The following is a 10,913-nucleotide window of genomic DNA, read 5'->3' on the forward strand; positions in this document are numbered from 1 at the left end:
CACTGATCAAAGGCGTAGCAACCCAAAGCAGGAAACCACAGTGGTGAGACCTAAAATTTATTGAATTTATTTCTTACTGCTTTTCACCATCCATATCAGACTCCAGACAGATTTTGCTATAAATACAAATAAATTCTTGAGCAGGGCAGTATCCAGAAAAAGCTGCCAAGGAACTAGAAACAACATTCCCTCAATCCCCTATGCATCTCACATCCTCCCCAGCAAAATGCTTAAAAAAACTGCCTGTCCTGAAAGTTAGCTCTGGACTATGTTTAGATGGCAGAGACTTCACCTCAGCTGCTTTACAGGTGGAACAGTTACCTGAATTAAGCTGGCTGCTGGGGCACGTTAGAAACACCACAGGAAGTGGAATATAATCTGGGGGCTCAAGACGCAGATTGCTCTGTGGTGCCACTACAGCCCCTTGAGGTCTTACGTCTGTCTCCTATTAAGCCACAGGTTGGATGATGGGGGCCTGGGAAAGGTTGCGATAGCAGCCACAAGATTAAGTGTTTCTCAGGAATACAAATAAAACCAAGACTTTGAAGTAAAGTATCTCTAACACTGTGCCTCCCAAGCTCATTGCTCTGGAGCATTTTATTCAGGGGGGCTTGGTGGTGGTGTGCTGCAGCCTCACTGCTTCCCTATTGGCCCACACAATTTGGTGAATGAGGTACTCAGCCTCCTGGTCCACCTCTGTCTGGCGGAGGTCAAGCTCAGTCAAAGTCTTGTTGTCTGCCAGCCCTTCAAGCAGCTGCTTCCCACCATCCTGCAAAAGGATGAGAAGGGGTGGTTAAAGGAGGAGATCCAAAAGGGAGGTGCGTTGCTCCTTTTCTCTCCTCCCCAGGGCAACTTCTGCTGCTGGCAGTGGAAAGTCCATGAGATGTTGCCGAAAGGGATGAAGGCCTTCACCGAAGCCTGAATGTTTCTTACAGGAGAAGTGCAGGGAAGGAGTGTAACCTTATGCATCTCTCAGTGATATGACACATGCTAATGACTCCCTCTGGGTACCATGTCAGGAGTTCTCAAGCTCAGGCTGGTTAATAACACGTCTGTCTGGCAGTGATAACCTGAGAGGAGTCTGCTCCCCCTGTCCCCCAGTCCCCAGCTCACTGCTGGCTGAGGACAAATGGCAGTGTGATTAGTGTACTGCTCCTCATCCTGCTCCTCCTCTCATCAGTGGTGTGAGCCCCAGCACCGGCAGTTTCCTGCCTGGATGCCATTTCCCAGGCTGGGTTGGCTTTCCTGAGGGGAACATCTCACACAACTGAGGTCCAGCCTGCTTGGGACAGAACATGTGATGTAGATAGCCTTAGGGAGGTAACTCGCTCTGGGGCATTTCCCTTTGTTACCCAAACAAAGGTATTAGAGATGTGAAAAATTGAACTTTTTACCATCCTAGCTATTCTCTTTCAGGCACCAAATACACCTCCTGCCCCATCTCCTCCATCCAGATGGTCCCCTCGTCCCAGCACCCTGCCTCTTAGCCCTTTTGCCAAAATGGGCAGAGCAAAAAGGACTGGGAAGGAGTCTCTTTGTAATGGGGTACAGAGGTCAGAATTTAGTGCATGTCTAGCAAAACCCCCAATTTCTGCAAAGATAATACCACCAGCTGACTTTTGGGCTGCTGTGAGGCTTCACAAATGGGTAACAGGAGAGCTATCAGAAGGAAGATGCTAAGCATAGAGATTATTATTTACTAAACAAAAACCTTCCAACCTTTGCCCACTTGTATCATTACACTCAAATGGTTTTCCACATCCAGGACCATAAAACTCAGAGCTCACAAAAGGTTTTCTGCCATCAAATCCTTTTAAAACCGTTGTCAAACACATTGATGCCAATATTCCTGCCAGCAGGGACAGCTGGTCTTGCTGTCTCTTTATTTGACAGTGAGAATAATTGAGGCAGCACAGAAAGTTTAAAAGCCAGCATGATTGCTTTTGGCTGCCTAGTTTCGGATTTCTAAAGCTCTTTTTAATCGGCAGAGGAGAAGCGGTCTGGTTTGTGTGCATGTTGCATATTGCAGCTCTTTGGGATGTCGTAAGATCTGTGGATGCTCTTCTGCCTAGAAAATGTAAGCCCGTGTTTTAGGAGCAACTTATAAGCACCCAGACGTGACACTTGTGACCCAGCGCACCGCTCCAGGGCTGCAGGGTGAGTTGAAGAAGCTCAGCAACTGAGCCAATTTTCTAACAGTCTCCTCTGAGCATGCGATGGATGGGAGAAATTCTGGGAAGGGTGACACTATCTGTGTGCTGCTGAGTGACAGATGGCACAGCAGATCCAAAGCACAGAGGATATGCATGAGGCCCTCATCTCATGTCACCCATCATTATTAACTATTCTCACATGTGCAAAGTGGCTGTGATTTTTCCCAGACATACTCTCTGGTGTTCAGTTTCCTGGGAGGGGGAATCCCTCCCTGCCCAAAAGCCCAAAGCCTCAAAGCCAGATTCAGCCCTGTGCACAGAGCTAGATGTAGCAAGTGAGATAAATATATGTGCACACACAGAAGGTGTCCTTCTCCTTCCCGCCCTCTGCTAGAGTCTCTTTCCTGCTCGCAACTGATTGTCATCACAGCAAGATTGCAAAACGAAGGATGCATTTGCCTCTGTGGCTTTGAGGGAGGGCAGGCACAGCATCTGCTTTTCAAGGTCACCACACAGGCTTCACAGACTGCAAGGAGAAGTGGGTTTTCTTACCAGCCCCAGCTGGTTGCATGAAAAGTTGATGCTCCTCAGGGTGGTGTTCTGAGCCAGGACTTGGGAGAACACTGCAGCAGTTGCCTCTGACAGGTTATTACTTCCCAGATGGATGGACTTCAGGGTGGTGTTGGTCAGCAGGGCATGCCCAATCGCCTCCCCGCCTTTGTCCTCCACGCAGTTGAGGCGCAGATTCAGGGAGGTCAGGGTGGACTTCTCAGCCAGGGCTTGAGCAAGAGCCTGAGCCCCCAGGTGATGGATCTGGTTGTTGCACAGATCGAGGGTTTCTAATTTGCTGCGACTGATCAGCTTGCCAAGAGCTTGTGCCCCCTTGTCCCTGATGAGATTATGGGACAAATTCAGCTCCACCAAGCAGGGGTGATCCAGCAAGTTACGGGCCAGGATCTTAGTCTTTTCATCATCCACATTGCTTCGTGTCAGCTTGAAAACCTGGGGGGATAAAAAACAGGGTCACTAAAACAGCCAGTGCTTTGGACTGAGCTTCGTACAAGATCTCGAGGGAGATAAGCCTATGGTCCTCCAAACAGGTTTCATCTCTCTTCACTTCCATCACCTTTAGCCAGTAGGGTCAAGTAGTTGCTTTCATAGTGGGCAGATACTTCCAGCAGGCAAGGCATGCCACTGGTGTCCCATGCCTATTCTAGGGAAACATGGTTTGTCTTCTGGAAGTTCCTGTTCCTCTCCTCTGACTTTACAAGATTTCTAACCAGGGGCTAAATTAAAGCAAGATAAAGCTGTCCAAACATCTGCAGCAAGTGACAGCAGAGCCCACCCCAGATCACAGTCAAACATTGTCCGAATGAACGCGCACACCAGTGGTAACCACGGTGCAATGTCCTGTGCTGCCCAGGCACCTTAACAGCCTCAAGAGAGGTCATTTCTCTTTTGGAAGCCAAGTAGACACATATTTCCCAAAGCATGCTGATTTATGGGGAGAGTGTTCAGCCAGCTTGCCCTGTCTCCACTATAGATAGGAAAGCCTACTGGTGTTTGGGAGGGGCTATCTCCACTGCAGTTACCACAGAACTGAAGATGCTGTTAATGCCCAGGAGGAAAACCCTTCTTCATTCTAAGAGAAATGTGAGTATGTCCCCATGCTCTTCTTGGGCATCTTTGCACCTTGGCATGTATTTACTGAGCATTACTACCAAAAATTCCTTATGAAGAACTCTCTCTGGATTTCTCCTTCCCTCCCAGAACTGTGTGAGGAGTTGAAACAGGAGTGCTGCTGTCCCTTATGCTACAGGCAGCATGTTTTGTGGGAGCAAGTATTTTTCTCACTGACCCTCTGACAACCCGTTTTAACAAGGACATTGCAGAACGAGATACTCAGCACTAGGCCAGCAAGTTACATCTCTGTGCTCTGCCAGACTCTGTAACTTGCAAAAGGAAGGGTGCTGCCAGCAAAACTGGTCCCTGCACTTCTATCCCCAGGTGATTTGAAAATCTATCTGAGGAAGGGGAAGGTTCAGTTTGATGTACGCTACTTTCAGGTTGTGGCACATCTTCACAGCAGCAGCCAAATTGCAGCAGTCCTGGTTGGTGAAGTTAAAGAGGTTCCACTCAAAGTTCATGCCACAGTCCTTCACACCATAAGTGAGATGAAGCTCTTCAAGGTGAGGGAGAGCAGTAATGAGATCTTTCAGGTCGTAGTGTTGCACAGAGGCCTCACCAGATTCAAAGTCACTCCCTGCATCAGAGAGGTCATCCCTCTCCTCTTTTTGATCCACCTTCACCGGTGGCAGGAACTGATCAATCTCCAGTTTCCTCACATAGCCTTTGCAGAGTGGGATGAGCTCCAGGACCTGTTTGGGGTCTGTGGTGTTAGGGGTGAAACATTTCAGGATGTTCTCCAGGTGACGTTCAAAGAACATCCGTTTCCAGCTGTCTCCATAGTTGGAGACATCACACAGTTGCCAGCGCTCAGTACAGCACCTCTTCCAGTACTCCTCATCGCTTACTAGGTTGGCAGTCACAGCAAGTGGAAGGCCAGTGGAGAGCCTGTCCAGCACCTTCCTTTGGTGCTTAGGCAGAAGATAGTTCAAAATAGGGTTTTCTGGAAGGAATAAAAAGATGGACAGATTGGTCTTGGCTGTAAGATCCATGGCTAGCTCTACGGTTCTGCCCAGCCCCGCAGCTCTGTGCCCAGGCCCTCCCTTCTGCTGATATTGGCTCTCTTCTTAGTTGCCAGAGGCTGGTGTGCATAACTAAGCTGGCAGAAAATACGTAGAATTCACCTCCTACATTTCTGTGTAGGATTTCTAACTTTTACAATAAATATCAGCGTAATTGGGTTTACTCTCATAATATTTGAGAACTGCAACAGAAACTTAGCTCCCCATTTAAATTTAGTTTGAATGCAGTTTATATTCAGAGCAGGAATTCTGCTCCCAAGAGAGCTAATTCAGCTGTATAGCAATGGGAGAGCTTGGTTTGCCATTTGCTGAACTTTCTCCCTTTTGGTTTCTAAGCATATTGAAGAACAGTATTTGAGAACGACTGTCTGTGTGTGCTCTTCATGCAGGTCCTTGTGCCTATTTATCTTAACTCAGATGTCTGTCTTACCCTAAACCGATTCATTTTCACTGAGACACACTCCTAGCTTTTAGGCCCACCTTGTTTAAATAAAAGTTCTGTTTCCCCAGGAACTCTCTCCCCTCAGACTCTTTCCCAGTTCTCACCCTAGGCCTCAGCTAGCTTCTGTCTGGTGGAAGTTCTTTGTGGTGGGAAATGCCAGAGAAAAGCCATGGGTACTCACATCATGACTGTTTGGTGACACGTACAGAGTCATACTGAGTAACAGGTATCATCAGTGGAGAGACCTATCTGTGCTTGAGAAACCAGATTTTGAGACACAAAGTGGGATTATCTTTATATTTCCTCTGTTGCTGTAGCATTTCCTTCCTAAGGACACCCAGAGTTTTACCACAGCCTCTTCTTGGAGTCTATTTTCCAGTGTCCTACAGTTAACACTGCAGTGACCTTCTCTGCTAAGTCCCACAACACAAGCAGAGGTGGGACACATATGGGCAGGACTGGGCTAGTTTCGCTTGGGTTCACTCAGGCCACAGCAGTGGGCAAGGTGCAGCTGCACAGCTCAAGTAATAGCATGAGTGTCCCCATGACACCAAGCACACTGCTTTTATGTACGTACAATGTAGGCCCAATCCATCTGGCATCAGACTTACTGATGAGGCTGATAGGATTGCAAGGGTGTCCCAGCTCAAACCCTCGGGTACCATCAGCTCCTGGCATAAGGCAGCACGGAGCTCCTCTGTACTGTCTTTACAGTCCCAGTGTCGAGATAGCCTTAGAGCTGTCTTTGGTTTCTGCTGCCACTTCACTGAGTCAGCCAAGAAGACAGGTAGGCCCTTCTTTTCCCCCTCCCAGTCAGTTCTCAGATGAAACATGCTTTTTCTGTTTTGCTGTTTCCTCAGTCCACCTGCTTCAAAAGCACATTCTCTGCCCAGGGATATAACTTGTCACATCACCACCAAAAGCCATGGAGGAGGGCTGAGTCTGTGAGTACAATACGTGTTCTGAGATGGCAGTTCCTCCAGGCAGGGAGGAGTACAGCTCTCAGTATAACAGGGCTCCATCCTCAAGCGCTACCATAACAAGTATATGAATCAAGAGGAGGAAACAGCAGCTCCGCAGATCCAGCCATGGCTGAGGTGAGTCCAGAAGAGCACAGATGGAAGACAATATGATTGAACAAGGTCAGGGCATAGTCACATCCTGGACAGCAGCCCAGAGGACTACAGCCATCCCTGGAGTGTAGAAGTACATACTTAGCAACTAAACAGTTTGTTTAACTGGCTGCCCAAGGGGATATTTCTCCCCATCTGTCCCTTTGGCAGGGCTGGGTACCACACTCTGCCTTTCAGATGCATCTGCCTGCCTTGTTGACCCTCTGCTCCCTGGGACTGATGCTCTCTCTCCCTGTGCCCCAGGGTAAATGCACCCCCACTTACTTTCAAAATTGTGAACGATGTGCTGGAGGCAGAGCTCAGTGAGGTGAGGGACAGTGACAAGAGACCAGCTGGGGTCCTCAGTGATGCACCGGCGTGCGTAGTACAAGCTAGCATCAAAGCTGGCCTGAGATGGACGTGGCGAGGGAATGGCTGTGCTCCTGTCACCAGTCACTGGCTGCTGCATCCTGCTTAGGACCCACTTCGCCCTCAGAAGTGCTTAAGAGTCAGCACCACATTCTCCAGCTGGACTGCCTGCAAAAGAAAGAGACAAGAAAGAGGCCAGTGATAAGAACGATCTGCTCCACTGCTCTTCTGTAATACACATTTGCCTGCCTCCTCTGCTTTGGACTGGAGCACTTCAGCCAAACAACTATTACTCAGCCTTATCTTGATATCCCGCCCCATCCAAAGAGGTCTCTAGGCATTACATGTAATAAGCAGATAATAATGTGGTGTTAATTCAGAGTGCTGTTGAAGAGGATGGACGGGAATTGATTGTTTACTGTCTTTTCCAATAAAAGGAATAGGTGAAGCTGACAGGAGCTGGGTTTAAAGCAAAGGGAAATGATGGTTCTTTACATGGTCTGCAGTTGAACTGGGGAATCCCTTGCCATGGGATGATGTGGATGCTAAGAGACTGTGCAGGTTCCAGGACAAGTCCATGGAAGAAAAACCCCTTGAGAATGATTAAATGCGCAGAAATCACGTGGCTCAGTGTGAGCTGAACACAACTGGAGGTGGGGAGACTGCTGGAGGAATGAAGAACATATACTTGCATTGTTTGTCTACTCTTCTCCAGGTGTCTGCTTCTAGCCGTCGTCAGAGATGGGTTGTTGGGCCAGCTATCCCCCAATTTGATCCAGTATGTCTGTTCTTATGACTCTTTAAAGACAGATGGTTTACAGATGAATACATTATAAGTGTGATTTTTTTTTCCCCTGCATTTCTCAATTACCATCCAGCTGAACTCTTTCCAAACATCCATTAACAGATGAGATGGGTCAGACCTGTTCAGACTGCACTCAGCCTGAGCAAATATGAACTAAAAACCCAGCCTGGAACGGGAGAAAGTATGCCCAATCCTATTAGCTCTGCAGAGCCCTCCCAGACCAAAGTTGTCCATTTGCCGTTTCCTACTCCAACCTCAGGGCCAGTGCTTTCTGCCATCAGAATCCCACATGTACGGTTATTGCCTGGAAGTCCTAACGGTTCTCTTACCAGCACTACCAGTCCGAAAGAGGCAGAGAAGACACCAGGAAAGAATCTTCCACTTGAGTTCCAGGTTCAACAAGAAAGCAGGAGGATGAAGCTATATTTCCTGGGAGGCACTGGTGTACAGATGGCAAAGACAAAGGCTGTAGAAAAAGGGAGCCTGGTCTGAAGAAGGATGGATGTGGAAGAAGGAATGAGCAACAGGCAGGTGTGAGGATGGTCTGAGAGTTGTTTTCCTGAAAAGCTTCTCAGCCCCAAAAGAAGGTGCTATGATGGTGGGCCACCTTTCGGGAGAAAGGTGCTGGTTCTCCACAGCACACTTACCCAGCTGAAACCCGGCTCTTGGAGCTTGATGGACTTCAGCAGAAGGGCAAAGCACAGCTGGAAGGCAGTTAGGTGGCATTAATAGAAGAGAAGTGACTGGGAAAAATATTTTCTCCCTGCTCAATCCTTTGTCCTATTCAAAAATCATCTGTATCACTCTGTCCCCCAGGCCAGTCACAGCTAATTGGAGCTTCTGATGGCTTTCCTGACCTTTTGGAAGCAATCATTAAAGGCCAGCTGTTGGGGAGAGCTAGTGCAGCATTGGTGGCCTAGGATTATTTCCTGTCTGTGTTCCAGCAGGTGATCCAACTGCCAATTTACCAGTTTTTGAAGGGTAGGTAAACCATGGCACATGCAGGACTGCTGGAGAGGAAGCAGGAGACACAGGCAGAGCTGAAACCCATCTCTAGAAACAGTGCAGCTGCCTCCATGCAATGGACGAAGCTCTCTGAGCAAAGCTCTCCTGCAGTGAGAGGTGAGTCATTGCGCACTGCTCAGCTGTGGGCCAGCCCCAATGTCAGGTGGGCACAAAGGAGAGGCAGACAGCTTGAGGTCTCTGTGTCTGGGCTGCTGAGAAGCTTTCCCTTGACCTGAGCCCCAGAGCAAGTAGCTCAGTTGACTCTGCCATCCCCACTTGTCACTCACTATTGAAGCCAACAAGAGCAAGGCTGCAAGGCCTCCAAGTCAACCCCAGTGCCAGGTCTCATGCTGAGTCACCACTCCCAATTCCATTCCCACCATGCCAGCACAGTGAGCACACCCTGCCAGGTGTGCTTACCACCAGGGGAAGGACCTCGTTCGGCCCTCATCCCCTCTGGCTCGGGTGCAGAAGTCTCACCCATCCAGAGCTGACACGCCAAGCTAGTTTCCATACCTGCTTTTGCTAAGCGTGTATTTAAAAGTGGAGAAGCACTGTAATTCACTAGCAATAAACCAAGACAACAGAATTAATGCACACTCCTTCCCACACACTCTACACGCACAGCGGTCACCTATCCTAAAAAGGCTTTATTAAATGATATACAACGAATGGGGTCATGTAGTAAACTCCCAATGTATCATTTAACAACTGGGTTAGACTGAAAGGTAAATAATGCTAAAATTCTTAAAAAAAAAAAAAAAAAATCACACTTCCCTTCCCAGGAGGAAGCTGACAGAAGTCCACTCACACAGCCAACTTATGCTGCTACTAACGCGCCTAACAAAGCTTCTCCAGTTGAGCCTGTTTTGACCTGGGAATAAAAATTTTTGCTCTTCTGATTCACACCAAAACCCATGGAGACCAAAAAAGAAGAGCTGTATGGAAACTGGTGACCTTTGGCTGATGCTTCTTATCAGCATTATGGAGATCCAAGATATGAAACAATTAAACACTGCATTTACTGGAGAGTTTGCAAGTGCAGGAGAAATTCTTTCTGAGGGTGGTTATGCCCTGGCCAAGATCCCATTCACATTGAATCTCTGTCTATGCATGAATCAAGGAAGCTCTTACACCACTGCAGCGGCACACCAGTTATTCTGCAGGTGTCCTGACCTTGGTGCTGTTATCTGTAGTCCGGGCACACAATCCCAAGTGCTGGCTAACACTGCTGATCCTGCTGCCACCTGAGGTGAGTTGCCACACTCCCTTGCGCTTCCAAAGGCTGATGCTAAGTGTGCATTAAGACAGGCTAATCAAGAGGCTGAGTGTCTGCAATGGGTTTTAAGTGTGTTAAAAAGAAAAGAAAAAAAAAAAAGAAAAAAGGAAAAAAGGCATGTCAAATGAGGAATCTATTTAGCTTCAGATATAATGAAATTTGTCTGTAATGGGAGATCAGGTAGAACAAGGCCAGCCAGCCTTTTGGGAATATGGTTAATGTCACCACTGTAATCCAGGCGGTGTGAAGGTCCTGGACTTCTGCCAGCATGACCCGGGAAGGATCTCTGCCCCAAAGGGATGTCAGAAACACGAAAGCCCTTTCGGACCTAAGCATCGCCCACCGCAGCCCCGGCCACTGCGCACAGCCGGCTCTGCCGTGCCAGCCCCCGGTTACTCGGAGAGGGGTCCCTTCCCCACGGGCAAGGAGAACGCTTGGCTGCTGCCCCTCCAGCCCAGCTCCACGGGATGCCGGCGGCACGGCCTTGCGCTACCCGCTCCCGGCCAAGCTCCTCTCCAGAGACCCCGAGAGGGAAGAAAACTCATTAGCCCGGCCCGGCTTCCTTAAGAATCAGACCTGCAAACTGCCGGAGGGTCGACGTGTCCGGTCACGGGAGGTGGGCGCTCCCAGCCCCCGCAGCGCCGTGGGCGCACCCGGGCGTGAAACGTGCGGGGTCCCTGCCGGCCCCGCGGGCCCGGGGGGCTCTGGCTGCCGGCTCCGTCCCTTGCTGCGATGCGGGGGGGAGCAGGAACCACCCGGCCCCGCCGCCCTCGCCCCGCCGCCGCTGTCGCTGCGGACGCGGCCGTTGCCGGGCGGGGCCCCCGCGGGGCGGGAGGGACACCCGGCCGGGCACGCGTGGGGCTCGAGGGGCAGCTGGTCCCGCATCACGATCGCGCCGAGTGGGTGCCCCTTCTTCGAGCACGGAGGAGCTCACCCCTCAGGGGGATGCTCCAGGAGTGCTGGAGTGGGGCGGGAGGGGCCGAGGTCGCGGACACTCCTGCAGCGACAGCTGCTCTGGCATCACGGCACAACGGAAAGAA

At 49.7% G+C, this 10,913-nt stretch overlaps 1 protein-coding gene across 6 annotated transcripts; it reads right to left on the reverse strand.

Moving 5' to 3' along the window:
- Positions 1-41: 41 nt before the first annotated feature.
- TCTE1 (t-complex-associated-testis-expressed 1) lies at positions 42-9,930 on the reverse strand. 6 transcript variants are annotated; one of them, XM_027887690.1, is made up of 7 exons: positions 9,015-9,110; positions 8,237-8,293; positions 7,919-8,018; positions 6,701-6,952; positions 4,214-4,782; positions 2,706-3,155; positions 42-769 (listed from the first exon to the last, which is right to left on the reverse strand). In XM_027887690.1, exons 4-7 carry the CDS (start codon positions 6,882-6,884, stop codon positions 602-604), a joined length of 1,371 nt encoding a protein of 456 aa, XP_027743491.1. In that variant the 5' UTR covers positions 6,885-6,952; positions 7,919-8,018; positions 8,237-8,293; positions 9,015-9,110; the 3' UTR covers positions 42-601. The 6 variants fall into 6 exon arrangements, with proteins under 6 accessions (XP_027743491.1, XP_027743490.1, XP_027743489.1 ...); XM_027887689.1 differs by having other exon boundaries at positions 7,919-8,055; XM_027887688.1 differs by lacking the exon at positions 7,919-8,018.
- Between the last annotated feature and the right edge of the window lie 983 nt (positions 9,931-10,913).

The sequence above is a fragment of the Empidonax traillii genome, unplaced genomic scaffold, assembly GCF_003031625.1.
Source record: "Empidonax traillii isolate 1590-97213 ecotype Southwest subspecies unplaced genomic scaffold, ASM303162v1 scaffold218:size1087226, whole genome shotgun sequence".
NCBI classification, from domain to species: domain Eukaryota; kingdom Metazoa; phylum Chordata; class Aves; order Passeriformes; family Tyrannidae; genus Empidonax; species Empidonax traillii.